Source organism: Simochromis diagramma, unplaced genomic scaffold (assembly GCF_900408965.1).
Source record: "Simochromis diagramma unplaced genomic scaffold, fSimDia1.1 OVJJ01000630.1, whole genome shotgun sequence".
Taxonomy (NCBI): Eukaryota; Metazoa; Chordata; class Actinopteri; order Cichliformes; family Cichlidae; genus Simochromis; species Simochromis diagramma.
The window spans coordinates 932559-950049 of NW_024386927.1; the positions used below are offsets into that span (position 1 = coordinate 932559).

The 17491-nt window shown below is 41.3% G+C and overlaps 2 protein-coding genes across 3 annotated transcripts in view; both read left to right on the forward strand.

Annotated features, from left to right (window-relative positions):
• LOC120736724 (cytochrome c oxidase assembly factor 1 homolog) overlaps positions 1-493 on the forward strand; it is a 13541-nt gene extending 13048 nt beyond the window's left edge. For both annotated transcript variants that reach the window (XM_040037007.1, XM_040037006.1), the window contains exon 5: positions 1-493. This exon is cut by the window's left edge and continues 826 nt beyond it. The gene's annotated coding sequence lies outside the window, so the exon portion shown is untranslated.
• A 2369-nt stretch (positions 494-2862) lies between these two features.
• Positions 2863-10199, forward strand: ccr12a (chemokine (C-C motif) receptor 12a). Its single transcript, XM_040036980.1, has 2 exons — positions 2863-3062; positions 7207-10199. Exon 2 carries the CDS (start codon positions 7221-7223, stop codon positions 8301-8303), a length of 1083 nt encoding a protein of 360 aa, XP_039892914.1. The 5' UTR covers positions 2863-3062; positions 7207-7220; the 3' UTR covers positions 8304-10199.
• The last annotated feature ends 7292 nt before the right edge of the window (positions 10200-17491 follow it).

Sequence of the window (17491 nt, forward strand, 5' to 3'; positions counted from 1 at the left end):
CTCTGCACAGCACCGCAGTGGATTTTACTTCAACCAGCATGTGATTCAAGTACAGACAAAAGAACCGATTCGTTTCAAGTAAAGAAACTGTTGTTTAATACTTGGATGCAGTCTGGAGTCCATGAACATCACCAAATACGCTTTTCTGTTCTTCCTGTGTTGTTTCGTGCAGGTGCAGAAGTTCTTCCTTTTTTCCTGCCTTTCAGCTTAGACATTGTCATACTGCACTTAAACTATAACAGCTGAAATAACTCTAATAGAAATGAATACATAAAGAGATAAAAGAAACCTGCGAACAAGAGGAGCCTGTAGAGCATTTATCGAGCTCTGGCTGCAAAAGCTTACTGACAAGACAGTTTGAAAACAATATATTAAAAAGAACAAAGTTCATAACTTCATATTAAAATTTCAGGTCTGGAAAACACATTTAGGTTCAGTTGAATGACAAGTTGGTCTGTTTCTATATTTAAAAATAAATGACACGATGATCTGACATCCTGGCTTCCTCTTGCTGTTGAGTGTGTGTTGTACCTCATCACTGTTCGGAGTTGAACGACGAGTTGTTTCGACTTTAGTGTAGATGCTTCAAAGATTCCATACATCCCACATCCTCTTCACGTAACCCCTTCTGCTTATTACTCAGGTATTAGCATCTCATTATATATTAGCATTCTATAGCAGATGTATATGACAACATGAAAACTCTACTTTTATGCCCAGCTTGCACTGGGACAATTTGTGTGAGGCGGCAGGAATGAGAATCAGCACTTCCAAGTCTGAGGCCGGAAACGGGTGGAGTGGCTGCCCCAGGTGGAGGAGTTTAAGTATCTTGGGGTCTTCTTCACAAGTGAGGGGAGCAGGAGATGTATAGATGGATGGGTGATGCAGCCACTGTGCCGGTCCATCACGGTGAAACGCAAGCCAAGCATAAAAGCAACCTGTGGTCATGAGCTGTGGGCAGTGACCAAAAGAATGAGATCACAGATACGAGTGGAGGAAATGAGCTTTCTCTGAATGGTGACTGTCCTCTCAGAGATGGGGTGAGGAGTTCATCTGTGAAGGGCTCTTCTTTGGTAGACTCTGTACTCATGATGCCTGCTCAATTATCCAGGTAGCTTTTAAACCACAAAACACGCTGCGTCAAAAACGGGTCCACCCCAAGGATCGGGTCCCTCGACACAAACAGAGTAACATAGTGTACGCTGCTAAGTGCAGGAGGACTGCCAGGATTTATACATCGGGGAACCAACAACCTCTGGCTACAACACAGAAGAGCGACCTCGTCAGGCCAGGACTCTGCAGTCTGTTCACACCTACAGGCCAGTGGCCACTCTTTCAATGATGAGGATGTCACATCCTGGACAGGGAGGAACGCTGGTTTGTGGGCGGAGTCAAGGAGGCCATTTACGTGAAAAGGGAAAGACCATCTCTGAATGGAGGAGGGGCCTAAGGGTCCACCTGTCACCATCTTACAATGCTGTGATTGCAGCCATTCCCCAACTCTCTGTGAATGGGACTCATGGTTATTGATCAGTGGGCTTTGATTATTATTATTATTATGTTTATCAATTATTGAATTAATTAAAGGAACTGACCTCACAGCCCATTGTTCATTCAGTCAGCTGGTTTCACTCATTGTGCAAATGTCCTGTTTATACGGTTGGAAACCTGCAGTCAGCTCAGACTGAAAAAGTCACCTGGATGATGACTAAACACTGAAAACGTCCAGATGAGCAGAATCAACCGTTGGGACTGTGTACTAAACATTACCCAGTAGTTCAATTGTTTCACGTATAATATTGAAACATTTGAAATTAAAGAAACGTGTCTCAGCAGTCAGTGCCGTCATAATCATTTTATAAATATAAGCAATATCTTTTTCAACATCAGTTGTATCTACAACCGTAACAACACTTTGATTCGTCTGTTTTTCTGCACACAGTCTAATGGGTGGTGTCCCTGCAGGGACAGATATCAGGTATGAAAAGAAATGATTGTTCAAGGAAATTAGCAGCTGTTTCACACCTTTTCTTTTTTTTATAGTTCCAGGAAAGAGGCACATATGTTCTTGTTAAGTGCGTGCGTGTGTGTGTGTGTGTGTGTGTGCGTGTGTGTGTGTGTGTGTGCGTGTGTGTGTGTGTGTGTGTGTGTGTGTGTGTGTGTGTGTGTGTGTGTGTGTGTGTGTGTGTGTGCGTGTGTGTGTGTGTGTGTGGGGGGGGGTGTAAATCTGAATCATTTCACCAGCAGCTTTCTTAAGCTTCCTCTTGGCCCATCAGTTTTGTCTGATGTGGCTGTCAAACTGCTGTTTATAGTTCTGTGGTATTATAACTATATAATTGTAGATGTGAATTCTCCAGCTGCTCAGTTTATCCAACTTTATAGACACACGACTGTCCCCATCATGTGGGTTCTTTTATCCCCACACAACGTCCTAATAAAACAACAAATTGCATTTGTTTCAGATCTCTCGTTTAGTTTGGATATTACTCTTTCCAAAGTGGCAGCAATCTTATGACTGACGTTGCCTTTAACTTCTCTTTCCTATTGTTGGAAAGAGAACCAAAACTGAAATATGTGTGCAAAGAGGAAGAAGAAAGGAAGTAGTATCAGATATGATCAACTATCATTATTACACAGAAGATTTACACCTTTGCAACCTAACATTGTTCTTATCAGCTATTGTGCTTTAGGGCAGTTTTTAAAGGTTAAAACCGTGCTTTCAGATGTATAGATAATTACAAAATTTTCCACACATATAAATGATTTTGTGTGTGTTATTGGCAGAAGTGTTTAAAGCCAACATAAACACAGTTACAACTGAAGTCTAAAGAAAAAAATCCTTGTTTGCATCAGTCTTCTTTTTGTCTCTTTAAAAGTGAATCAGATTGTTTGGAGACTGCTGGAGTCCACCCTTTGTCTGCTCACACTCTACCCTCTGCAGGTCTGCTCTGAGACGTCCCCTTTAAACACTCGCTGATCACTGACACGTTCAGTTGCCGTGAATCTTCCAGTGGCTCAGCATTCTTGGGTTCCTTGTTGTCCATTTTGCACTCTCTCCACGGGTGAGTTTGATTGCCTTTAAGACATTAAAATCAAGGACTTTATTTTTTTCAAAAATAGGTGTAATATTTATATGTAACTAAAACTTCTTTATTAACTCTAAATATTCAAAGCTGGAGATGCAGAATAAATGCAGGGGGAGATGAAGGTTTTTCATCATGTCAAACGAAGCAGAGGGCTGTACTTAAAACTGAAAACCACACTTTTAGTTTTGATATTAACAGTCACGGTAACCTGATTGAAACTTACAAACTGAACTGCTTATGTAATAGGTCCAGTTATTAAATACAGTTTAAAGTATCATTAACATTTTATGATGACGTGTATTTCAACACACACACTTGTTGTGTTGATATTTTCTTATTCTGTTGCTTATTGTTTATAACTATTTATGAATAAATAGGCAACCGTTGTGGAAACAGATGTTTCCATGGGAACTTAAAAACATCTGATCAAAATAATATACACTGATACTGATAATGAGCCTTTAACAATCATAGCATTCAAGTTTACAGTAAGCATGCTTGTGCGGGTATTAACTGATTTATGAGTTAACATTGTAATAGATTATTTATATGTGCAGGTTTGGTCAAACACACTTTCTCATACACATCAAAATGTTTCTGTTTAGTGTTTTTATTTAAGTAAAGTAATGGGCACAAGTAAGTGTTTTTGCAACAGGTTCCTAGTAACAAACTGCTTAAAGATACAATTTAAAATTGTTTTTTTGATGGTCTGTTATGTGTAGACGGTTCATATCTTGTGTCTTTTTATGTGTGAATGATTCATCACTCAGTGTAAACTTTCCTCTGAAAATAGCGATGCACAAAGCCTCGACTGAAAGTGAGTGAAAAGACATCCGATGTCCAGCGACTCTGAAGGATCTTCAGAAAGCTTGCACATCACTGCTGATGAACACTTTTTAAAAACAATTTCAAACCATGAAAGCAACATTTAAAAGAATTAGGGCTGGATCAAGACTTTTGCACAGGACTGTAACTCATGGCATATAACCCTCTTAATACACTTTTAACTTTAAATCAACCCTTAACTATTCTTAATAATAGCAGTAAACCATACCGATGTTTTAAAGTAAACTCTCCTGCAATAAGAATTGAATGCAGTGTTGAACTCAGCAGGTTGAGCTGAGGGCTGCACCAGCAGTGAAACGAGATGTGATATTACTCCACGTCGCTTTTCTTTTGCTATGTTATCGCAGTCTGACGATCAAAGCTGCTACATGGTTTCTGTTGATGCCTGCTGCGGTTAAATGACAAAACACTGAAATCTACTCATTTCAATGAAGAGGAAACATTACATGGAATACTTAATTGTGCAAGACCTGCAGATTTCTGCTATTGAGAAACGTAAAGATCTGGATAGCGATGACCTTTACTGGTTATCATGCTGCGTTTTATTAACCAGTTTTTAAATAAAACAACAAAATTTGCTCCTCGACTGACTGTTGAAGTCCATGTCAGTAAACCTGCACAAACTTGATTTGTTAATCGCACTTAGAATGGATTACAATGTTCCACCATCTTTTCACCACCTTATCTTGCATATTTTTGTGTGTAGTCCAGATTGGAATTTTGGAAAACACATAATTCCCATGGACTTAAATGCAACAGTAACATAAGGTATTAACAGTTAATGTTGTGCGATGTGAATGTGACCTGAATGTAATGTAGATACGAATGCGATGTGAATGTGGTTGTTCTTCTTCCCATCACTGCTCTGATCAGAGCAGTGATGGGAATAACGGCGTTACAAGTAACGTTTTCAGTAACGAGTAATCTAACTAATTACTATTCCTATCGTTACAACGCCGTTACCGTTACTAACAAGAAAATGCGGTCGCGTTACTATTTTTCATCAAACAGACGGTTGAAGCTGTGTTCAGCTTACCGCATCTTACATCAGCTGAAGGAGCTGTCTATGGAAGTAATCTGGGCGCTGCAGCTTTAAGCAGCGCCCACCTGTATGTTAGAGTTTTGTTTTATGCCTGCCTATGTTCCCTCTGTCTGTCCATGGTGTCACTGTGTCTGCTCGTGAGTCTCTGTTAAGGTCAGTGTCTAACAATGAGCCTGGTCCTCTAACAGACACAGAGTCCTCTGTGTCTGTTAGTTTCCTGTTTTATTCTGAAGGTCCTTGTCTCATGTGAGTGTGTTCAGGTTACGTTTCCCCTGCCTCGTCAGCTGTGATTTCTCCCAGGTGTGTTCCCCTCCTGTCTCCCCTGATTACTGCTGTGTGTGTTTAAGCCCTGTGTTCTCCTGCCTTATATGGTGTTTTGTTCTCTGGTCTGCGTCAATCTCCTCCGTCACCCTGAGTGGTTTCCCTGCGTCTGTCTGTGTCATTCTCCCCGTTTGGTTATCACTTCAGGTTTGCTCTTTAGTTTTCCCAGTTTAGGTTTACCCAGTTCTGTTTTTCGCCACCCTCGCCTTGTGTATTTTCCACCTTCTTTATAAAGCTTCCTCACATCTGAAGTGCCTGCGTTTTGGGTCCTTTAACAATTCCACACAGCTCATCCTACGAGCCGCGACAGCTTATGAGCAAAAAGCCCAGCCCTTTCGTGTTGGTGGAAAAATGCACCGTGTCGACCAATCAAATATGATATGGCGACATGACATTTGGTTGTTTAGGGAGAGGAGTGACGGCGAGAGAGAGAGCGAAAGAAAGACAGCAGAAAAAGAGAGAGAGCGAGTTTTGAGATGTGAGAGATTTGTGACCTTTAGCGTGTTTGGAGTGTGTAGTTAGTGTGCTGTCTTGTGTAGTTAGTGTGTTGTGGATAGTTTTGTGTTGTGTGTCAGAACAATGAGGTGGCTGCTGTCTCCAGGTAGAAACAGCAGTGACACACCTGCTGCTGTCAGACCTGCAGGTATCAGGCTGTGATGTCTCCTTTATAGTGGACAGAAATTATTGTTTTGCAGTGGCACAAATAATTTGTGGCATCTTATTGAAGAACAGCTGATTGTTCTGTAAATAGTTTGAAATGGTCAATAAAAAAAGGTAAATGGCTGCAAATAACTTTGTTTGCAAAACTTGTGCAAAGGATTTTAAAATTGACCATTTATATTTGCATTTAAAGTTATGAAATATGATTCAATAAACATGTTTGTGGTTGTTACAGTAAAAAATATAACCTTTTCTACTCGGATTTTATGTTTTTTGTCTGATTTGTGTCTGAACTGTAGATTCAGACACGCGAGGTTGTGCTGATGATTCCAAACAAGGCAAATAAACAGTTTTTAAATGTGGAGGGAAAATCAAAAGTAGTTAAAAATGGCCAATTCAGAAAAATTCAGAGGAAGAAATGTAGTTTCAGCTTGCAGTCTGATGAGACTGCAGTGGCAAGTTTAACATCTGAGGTATTTATAAATATTTTATTGTTTTTGCAAAAGAGCACTTTTAATAATCACGTTGTGTTGGGATGAGCCTGGTTAATGTAACATTATTCCAGATTGTTACATTGCAAATACAACAACCTACTCCAAAGTTCAAATGTAAATGAGCCTGTTCCGCTGAAAATGAGTCATTTCTATTACACACCAGTGAAGAGGATCAGGGCTTGTTTAAGTCAGCAGTTTCTCTTCTCAGTTTTGAAACAAATGAACCCAACAGGATGGAGTATGCAATGACTGGGTTAGTTATTTCATAATGCTACTCTGTCCTTATATCTTTGAAAGGAGTGCCTTATATTGATCTTCAATAGTCCTGGCCATTTTTGTACCCGTCAAACTGTGTCTGATAATATATAGCATAAAGTTGGGATGCTCTGTGAAATAGGAATAAAAGCAGAATGCAGTAATTTGCTAATCTCATCAACCTGTGAGAAGTTGGAATAAACTTCTTTGGAGCCCATTACTCCTGAGAAACCATTTATTGTTGTGAATTTTACATTGGAATGATTACTTGTGCGCTGATTTACATTAGTGCACAAATATAGTGTCATAGCTAGTTATATAGCTATGGGAATAATGGCATATCATGCTGTCCCTGAGATCCTTTCAGATGTTTTAGCAGAACCCTGTCTGGCAGTCTCACACTAAGGGACAAGGTGCCTAAACTCATCAGATGTTCCTTCTTGTGTTTTATGAGCATTTTTTTCCTGACTAAAACGAGTCTTTAATGTTTCTTGTGCCACAGGGTAAACCGCAGCCATGGACGATGGAGATGACCAGTTTAGTATCTTTATGATTCTGTTTAACGACACAGAGACGACTGACCAAAGCTACGTGGTCAGTGAAACTGTCCAGCTCTGTGACAAGAAAGGTGTCAATGAATTTGGTGCAAAATTCATCCCAGTTTTCTACTATGTCAATTTCCTCTTGAGTTACCTTGGCAACGGGCTTGTCCTCTTCATCATCTACAAGTATGAGAAGCTCAGCACAGTGACAAACATCTTCCTCCTGAATTTGGTCCTGTCCAATATCCTCTTTGCCGCCAGCCTCCCCTTCTGGGCCACGTACCATCTATCTGAGTGGATGTTTGGAAATGCCCTATGTAAGATGGTCAGCAGTGCCTACTTTATTGGTTTCTACAGTTCCATCCTCTTCCTTACACTTATGACATTTGACAGATACCTAGCAGTGGTGCATGCAGTGGCAGCTGCCAAGAGCAGGAAAAAGCTATATGCTATCATTGCATCTGTGATCGTTTGGTGCATCAGTATTGCAGCGAGTGTGAAAGAGCTGGTTCTTCGAAATGTCTGGAAGCATGCTGTTACTGGACTGATGTGCGAGGAGTCCGGATTCACAGAGGACACCATGAAGCGCTGGCGTCTTTTCAGTTACTACCAGCAATTTCTGCTCTTCTTTCTTCTCCCCCTGTTCATGGTGATGTACTGCTACATCAGCATCACCATACGCATCATGTCCACCCGCATGAAAGAAAAGTGCCGTGCCATAAAGCTCATATTTGTCATCATCTTCACATTCTTCGCCTGCTGGACTCCATATAATATCGTCATACTTCTTCGAGCAATACAGATCTCCAGTTCCATTGAAGAATCGTGTTCTAGCGCAGAAAGCTTGGACTATGCACTTTATGTGACCCGAAACGTTGCCTATTTGTATTGTTGCATTAGTCCTGTGTTTTACACCTTTCTAGGAAAGAAGTTTCAGAGCCACTTCAAGAGGCTGGTGGGTAAGAAGATTCCTTGTTTGAAGAGACACATTAGCTTCAATAGCCAGAGCACCAGGACAACGTCACAGCGGACACCACACTCTTTATACGAGTACTAAGCACCCACATGTGTGTTGGTCTGTTGTTGTAACGTCTCTCACTGATGCATTCTTTAGGCCATCTGTCACCAATGTAACTGGCAAAGGTCAGAGATGATGGCTACAATCATTTTGTTATATCCCTGCAGCACCAAACCAGTCTGGCCCCGTGTTCGCTGTGTTGCGTTACAAAGTAATTACATTACATTTTTCAGTGATGCAGTAATGTAACATTTTACTGTAGCAAATTCAGTAATTACATTAGTTACAATTATGTTGTTACTTACAAAGGTTCTTCAGTTGTCTAAGTAAGTACAAATTGGTTTTTACAGCACATTTCACAGACAGATGTCAGAGAGGCATCTGTGCACCAAGCAGACACAAAAACAAAATCTGCTTCATGTTTATATGGTTTTTTTTTCTTCCTACTACTTGAACAACTGATTTCAGTTCATGTGCAAGTGGAGGAAAATGCTGGCGCTTTGGGAGATGTGAACATTTATTTTTCTTGTATAATAGCGTGGTAGCACAGTGCAAACTGCATGCAGGGCAGAAAAAAACTCTTTATACTGCTAACACAACTTTGGCTCAATCATCGGCTCAGACAGCATGCTAATGCGACGCTAGCTGAGAACCCAGAGAGATTTTAAAGCTGAGTCTTTGCCGACCCAAGCTCAGCAGACAGAACTTGAACTGCAACAGGTACCAAAACGTGATTAGCAGTCAAACTTCCAGTGTGCTGTGGCGACCGCTTTGAAGGCTGGTTCCATCTTTGCTTTGTGTTGTCAGATTTGTGTTCATATGTAAATACTAGAAAGAAATCATATAGGTAGCCTAATATGCAACGAGTCCTTCTCTTATTAAACATAAACATTGTAGAAATACTATTGAAGTGTACTTTCATTTGATACCTACAGACACTGATACAATTATTAGGCTACTTAAAAACATATTGCCTTGAATTATAGAATTATAATAATGCATGTGAAAGTTTGATATTCTGAATCTTTGTTTAAGGAAAAGTTTTATAACTGGACAATCTAACGTTTTAATCTAATACTCTTCACTCCACACGGCTCTCAACAGATGATCAGTTTTTGTTATTATCAGTTTTCCCTGATAATAAACAATCTTTAGTTGACTTCAAATACTCGTCTCCTGCTGCGCCGCTCTGTCAGATTAAGTTTTAAACCTGCTTCATGTTTGTCACTTGTTTAAATCAAGAGTGCCTAACTGAAATCATCCAATAATGTTCTATTTGTGTTAACATGTATTAGACTCATACTCAAGAACAGCTATGAAATTACTTTTGGTATGCATACTTCATGTGTTACGTTACAGCTATATCTACCATAGTCATGCTATAGAATTATGATTATGTGTTGCCGAAATGAAACAACTGATTGTCTGGTCAGTCTCTGGTTTGTGATTTTCAGGCAGCAGAGCAGAGTGGGATCATATATTTGAGAAAGTGCGAGCTAACAGCTCTATGTTTGCTGGATAAAGTGATGTTGGTATTAATCGTTTGTAGGTGTTATGTGGATGTAGCCAAAAAGCTGAATGAAAAGATCAACCCAGGATGCTTCTGGAAACATGTATTATTACCAGGCTGATATGTAGTTATGTTATAAACCCATATGTTATTCACAATAAAGAAAACATTGCACATTTAAACTGAGACATCAAATTCAAAATGAACTATTTGATTTGATACAGGCTTTTTGGAACTGGCATTTCAACAGTTTAAAGCTACTGAATGATGACGTTTTGGCTACTTCTGCACCTACTGCATATTTCTGTATTCTGCTTTATGATTTGATGCTTTTTATATTGACTGTTCTTGTATTGTAACATAATGTATATGTTTGCAATGCATCTGTATCTTTTAAATAAACTGTATGGATGATTTAAACTGTTCCTCACTGCTGTCTGTCCTTTTATGGAAACATTTCTTACCACTTTGGGAGTCTTAGCAAACGACCAGATTAGTTCCCTTTTCTGACAGAACATCTGGTTGTTGCTTCCTGTCACATACGCATGTTCATGCAACAGGACAAAATAACTATGTATTGCAGTAACATGCTGAAATGATGAAATAGGCTTGGTTATCTGTACAGTGTGAGTCAGTGTTGTTACAAATGTTGTTCGTCATTTTCATAAACACTGGCCTGAGGATCTGGATGGCCATCACCCTGAGCACGCCGTATCTACTGAGCTGGGTTGGGTCTGGTATGCTCCAGCACTTACAGCAAGAAGGTTCGTAGCTAAAAACCCAGCTGGGGCCCATTGATACTGGGATGGTGTGACAGGTAGGGGGCAGGACACGACCACGATTCACCATTCAGTGACATCTTTACATACGGTTGCTGTACAAACCACAGCTGCAGCTCTCCGCTCACAGCTCGACATCCACATCAGCAACAACACAACAACAGGCCCTAGTTCATTTATGTGCAGGGGAGGAGTGATGTGCTGATTCCGTTCAGGTGCGCCAACCTCCCCCACAGCCACGCCACGGACCACGCCCCGCCACATTTGGACGTTCTCCCTGTGCAGCAGCAATTCATTAGTAATTCCAAATTGGCCATGGATGTTAGATGAAGGGTATAACATTCGAGTTGTGTTCCTGCCATCAAATTCAAAAATGTTTTTTCTGAAATATTGGATATGTTTAATATGTTCTATTGTCAATAATCTATTGTCAATTATAACCACTCTGACTGTGGTTCATAATGGTTATAAGAAGAACAGTTAGATGTACTAAACAGATTCTTTGTAAATAAAAACTGTAAACTGCCACAAGCCCCTGAGCTATGCTTTTGAGCAGGTATGTAGGTAGACTTGGTCTGCAGTGAGTTCCAACCTCACATATAAGATACTAAACTATGACTTGTTTACCAAGTCATGGATGCAGGGAAGCTATGCACTGGCCAACTCGGCGACTTCAGAAACCCTGAATGACCATGGAGGACAGCTGCAATGGATGACTCCAGAATTTTCCATTCATTAAATAAAACCTCTGCACAACATCTAACCAAGTCGAGAACAAGAGGAGGTTTGTGTATCATGTAAGAGCCTACAATGAAGAGGCACCAGATGGAAATAGAAAAGGTTTACAGCATGGTGTGACCCACCGGTTACACTCAAGAACAGGAAGGCCAGATTAGACTTAGGAAACATCTGCAAACTGCACAGATGAAACCAAAATGAAGTTGTATCCCGATGACTGGAAATGGCCAAAGCATATCTCATCATCTGTCAACGAGTTTAGAGGCAGTGTTATGGCACGGGCATGCACAGCTGCCAGTGAAACCAGCCTACTGAATTCTGAGGTGCACACCAAATGCTGCAAATCTGATCAGACAGCATGTTACAGTGCAAATGAATAATAACCCAAATCACAAAGCAAAACTGAAAGAGTTTCTCAAGGCAGGTCAGTCAGCTGATCTCAAACCAGCAGAGTGTCACAGTACTGGGACCGCAGCCCCGTCGTGTGGACACAGCGTTTTTGAGTTTCACTGTATTTTGTTATTCATTTGTGTTCTAGTTTCAGTTGAGCTTATCTAGTAAATCTCTACGATGTCCAGGTTGGCGTTTTAGTCCTTTGGTTTTTAGATCCTTATATATCATCTCCCCCTGTACTAAGTCTTCCTGGTTCAATGTTTGATGCCTGTGTGGTTCTTGTTGTCAAGTTCGTGGCATGTCTGCGTCTCGTCATGTTTCCTGTTTGTTTCAAAAGTCTTGTTTCCATGTTCTATGTGCTTTGTTTACACTTGCCCTGTGGTGTCATTATGGTCAATTGTGTCATCTGATTCCCCATGTGTGTTCACTTCCCTCCATCACCCTCCTGGGTATTTAAGTCTTGTGTCTCTTACTGTTAGTTGTCAGGTCGCCTACTTACGCTCCCCCCATGCAGTCACAGTCATAGTTAGAGGCATAGTCACAGTTAAAATCATAGTTTACTTCTCAGTTTAAGTCACAGTTAGAATCACAGTCAAAGTTATAAACTCATAGTCTGGTCTTAGTTCTCACTTTTTGGTTTTGTAGTTCATGAATCAGCCCAAATAAAGGCTCGCTTTTGTTTTGCAACCTTAGCACAGTCTTCCTCAGTGTTTGCTTTTGGGTCCCCTTCCTCCCTCCACACAGTCTGCCAGTACAGATCGTGCCAGTAACTCTTTAACTAGAGGTTGCAGACAAGGTTGTCCAAGCTCCCCCTTGCTCTTTGCGATTGCGATCGAACCACTAGCAGTTGCCATCCGTACTAATGCCTCCATATCTGGAATCAAATTTGGCACAAGTGAACATAAACTTTCTCTATACGCAGATGACCTCCTACTGTATATAACGGACCCTCTTAAATCAATTCCCTCTTTAATGAAGTGTCTTAAAGCATACAGTGCAGCCTCAGGATACAAGTTAAACTATACCAAAAGTGAGATTATGTCATTAAATATACAAGATAGCCGTATTAGAGCTCTTACTGACCCATTACAGTGGTGTGATAATGGATTTACGTATTTGGGTATACAAATTGGTAAATCCGAGGATCAAATATTCTAATTAAATTATATCAAACTGTTGGAGCAAACCAAACTTAAGATTCAGAGATGGATGGATTTTCCATTATCTCTTATAGGGAGAATTAATGTTGTTAAAATGAACATTTTGCCTAAGTTTATCTACTTATTTCAATGTCTCCCTACAAATGTTCCTAAAAGTTTCTTCAAAGAGCTAAACAAACTCAGAACTTCTTTCATATGGCAAAAGAAAAATCCAAGAGTCAAACTCTCCTCACTACAGGCCCCATATTCAAGGGGAGGACTTAATTTACCAAACTTTAGGAACTGTTATCTTGCCTCCCAGTACCGATCAATTTGGATCTGGCTACATGCAGAGAGGAGTGAGGTTCGATGGGTTCCAATAGAACAACATGAGGTGAACCCCATACCATTAAAAGCTGTTCTATTTTTAGGTACAAAAAAATGTCTATCCAAGCTCACAAACAATTTGATAATATTAAACACCTTCTGCGCCTGGCAGGAATCCCACTCACTTCTGAAAATAAATATCTCTTTTCTTAGAAGGACACCCTTATGGGGCAACCCTGATCTCTCTCATCATATTGCTGACCCAATATTGCGGGAATGGAAGGACAGAAATATTCGAACTGTTGCCGACTTATACAATAATGATTCATTTATTGACTTTCAACAACTAAAGGAAAAATTCAAACTCCCAGGACAAAGTTTCTTCAAATTCCTACAAATAAGAGATTGGGTCAAAGAGAAATCCAAAGGATTATTCCCCGAGATACCTAAAGAAACTCCTCTTGAAACGCATCTTTGCACCAAACCATGGAAGTCAATAAAAGGAATAGCATCTTCTATATACACTATTATCAATGAAAAGTTACCTGACCATAATAAAGCGTCTTTAAAAAGAAAATGGGAGACAGACCTGGGCTATGTCTATGAAGAGGTAGAATGGCACCATTTATTGGAACAGGCACAGACCATGTTAATTTCTACAAATCACAGGCAAATGCAATTTAATATATTTCATAGGATATATTACACCCCTTATAGGTTACATAAAATTGATACTAATTACTCCCCCAAATGTTTGAGATGTAAGGTGACAGATGGTGATCTCCTGCACATGCTGTGGAATTGCCCAGTGATAGAAGAGTTCTGGAGACGGGCCACTGAAATAATCTCAAGGGTAATGGGGACCCAAATTGAACTGGACCCAAAACTATGGATTTTAGGTGACACAGGTTCTATAAATGTGAATTATCACAAGAAATATTTTATTTTACTTGCGAGTACTGCAGTGAAAAAATGTATTCTGCTACATTGGAAATCTGAAAACTCTCCAACACTGAGACACTGATTAATGAGCTAGCGTCCTACTGCACACCTGAGAAGATATTGCATAGTGTAAAAGGGAAATATGGAACCTTCGAAAAAATTTGGGGCCCCTTCCTGTCAGTACTACCGTCTTTGGACCTAACAGATCATAGAGATGACGCAAATCCCCCTGGGTCTGCCTTGAGTTGATCCCCGGTAAGGCCCTTCTGACTTGATTTCCTGAATGCTGCAGTTTTATCTTGTGTGATGTTGATTCCTGTGTATGAGAGTTTCTATAGATAGGTGTAAATATGGGCTGTCTGGATACACGAATGTGATGAGGTTGAGAGCCATACAGGGGTAAAGGGGTGGGGGGATGGTTGGGGGGGGGGTTACATGATGTGTTTTCTGTTTTGCTCTTTTTTTTTTCCTTTTTTCAGTTGAGCTTATCTAGTAAATCTCTACGATGTCCAGGTTGGCGTTTTAGTCCTTTGGTTTTTAGATCCTTATATATCATCTCCCCCTGTACTAAGTCTTCCTGGTTCAATGTTTGATGCCTGTGTGGTTCTTGTTGTCAAGTTCGTGGCATGTCTGCGTCTCGTCATGTTTCCTGTTTGTTTCAAAAGTCTTGTTTCCATGTTCTATGTGCTTTGTTTACACTTGCCCTGTGGTGTCATTATGGTCAATTGTGTCATCTGATTCCCCATGTGTGTTCACTTCCCTCCATCACCCTCCTGGGTATTTAAGTCTTGTGTCTCTTACTGTTAGTTGTCAGGTCGCCTACTTACGCTCCCCCCATGCAGTCACAGTCATAGTTAGAGGCATAGTCACAGTTAAAATCATAGTTTACTTCTCAGTTTAAGTCACAGTTAGAATCACAGTCAAAGTTATAAACTCATAGTCTGGTCTTAGTTCTCACTTTTTGGTTTTGTAGTTCATGAATCAGCCCAAATAAAGGCTCGCTTTTGTTTTGCAACCTTAGCACAGTCTTCCTCAGTGTTTGCTTTTGGGTCCCCTTCCTCCCTCCACACAGTCTGCCAGTACAGATCGTGCCAGTACGACCTGACCATGCCGGACCCAGTGACACAGGAAAGAGAAATTATTCAGGCTGTGGAATCACTATCGACTGCATAGCTCCAGAAAGGAGGAATGGGAAGGGTTAGTACACCAGATGTGGGTATGCGTGTCAGTCTTTCCCTGGTTGTGGGAGGGGCTACCCCCGATGGACAGTGACTTTCTCAGTACCATTCTGCAACTCTGTTTGCAACTATAGAATGTAGCTGTGTAAACTTCAAATATCTGCTCGGTTTATCAAGACATCACATATTTGCAAAAGTGCTCCGATGTTTTCGGAGACGTCTGTTACCCACCAGCTCGATAGCTGACCGGTAGTTCAAGGCTCACTAGAGCCGGCGAGAACAGCGAAGTCCCGACACATCATTTTCAAACCCCCGTGATCTTTCGCTACTCAGGTTAAACATGATATATAAGTCACTTAGATAACTTAAAAATGTTATTGTTTGGCTTTTTTCAGTGTTTTATTTGTTCGTGAGTAAATCGGTTTGGCTGAGATTAAAGTTCTAGTTTTCACACAGCTGAATAAACTTCAAACAGAAAACTGATAAAACAGAAGTGTGAGATGATAGAGTTTACTCCAGTGTGCTGTTATATTTTAGATAGAAAGAACAGACGAGGAGCCAGCCAGCAACTACTTGCGTCAGTTATGAAATCAGCTGAGCTCATCCAGCCTCCTCATGTTTCCACTGAAGGTTCTGGAGAAACACTCCAGCCATCCGTTCCTGCTGGAGGATCCGAGGTGCCCGTCCAACCATCTTCTGTCTCCGCTGGAGGTCCTGAGAGGTCGCTTCAGCCGTCTGTCTCTGTTGTAGGTTCCGAGGAGTCCATCCAGCCATCAGTGTCACCTGCAGTACCACCACCTGCTCCATCGCTTGCAACTGCCACACTGCCATCTGGTCCAGCTACCTCGCCTGTGGTTGCCACACCACCGTCTGATCCTGCCTCGTCTGGTCCTGCTCAGCCCGCACATCCACATCTAGTACCTCACCGTCACCGGCCACTTTCCAGGCCAGCGGCTGGGCATCTTCAGTGTCATGGACGGCCTCTTGAACTCTGTCACTGCCATCTTCCACATCCTCAACTGCTCCATTGTCGCCGCTGGCTCAGAGGTCGGCGCCCTGAGCTGTTCTGCCATGGACTCCTCAGGGGTCGACCTCCTGAAATAAGGAATATTTAATGGCTGTGTGGCTGACCTTCAGGTTGATCTCCCGAACAGTTAGATTACCGGCTTTTGTGCTGCCAACCTCCAGGTTGACCTCTAGAACTGTTTTGTTACGTTGGACCTTCAAAGTTAGGCTTTTTTGACTCGTTTTGCTCATGTTTTGGTCTGGGGTCCCTTGTTGAGGTTCGTTTATTGGTTGGTTTCAACAGGTGGATTTAGTTATGTTTTGGGCTGCTCAGTCGCTTATAGTTGGTCAAGAGTAGTTAGCAAAGGAAGTGATCATTATGTCAGTTCACAGATGATGATGATATCATTATTTAATGCATCACCTGACCTTTCTGCTAACTATACAGTAAATATACACCAATCAGGCATAACATTATCATCACCTGCCTTATATTGTGTTGGTCTCCCCCCAAAAAACAGCCCTGAGTGGTTGATGCATGGACTCAATTAGACCCAGCCACCAGGGGGATAGCTGTAGCTCAGGAGGTAAAGCAGGTCATCTACTAACCAGAGGATGGTGAGTCGATCCCAGTGTGCGTGCCAAATATCTTTGGGCAAGATACTAACTTCAAGTTAATCTCCAATGCAGTATGAATGTGAGAATACCTAGGAAAAAACTATGGAAAAAGGAGCTTGTATGAATGGGTGAATGAGGCATAAAGTGCTTTGAGTGCTCAGGTAGAGTAGTGCATATAAGAGCCGGTCCATTTACCATTTACCCCAGGGACGGGCCCAAGGTTTGCCAAAAACATCACACTGCCTCTGCCAGCGTGCCTTCTTCCCATAGTGAATCCTGGTGCCAGTTGTTCCCAGGTAAGCGACATACACACACCTGGCCATGCAGTGTAAAAAGCAATCTGACCAGACCGACTTCTTTCATTGCTCTGTGGTCCAGTTCTGATGCTCACTTTTACATTGCTGGTGCTTTTGGTGGTGGACAGAGGTCAACATAGTCAACCTGGTTGGTCTGGAGCAGCTCTGCAGTGCACGGTGTGCTGGGACACCTTTCTATAAGAACCAGCTTTAACTTTTTGGCAATTTGAGCTATAGTAGCTCGTTTGTTGGCGCAAACATCTGACCCACGTTAAACTCATGGACTGAACATACACACAATG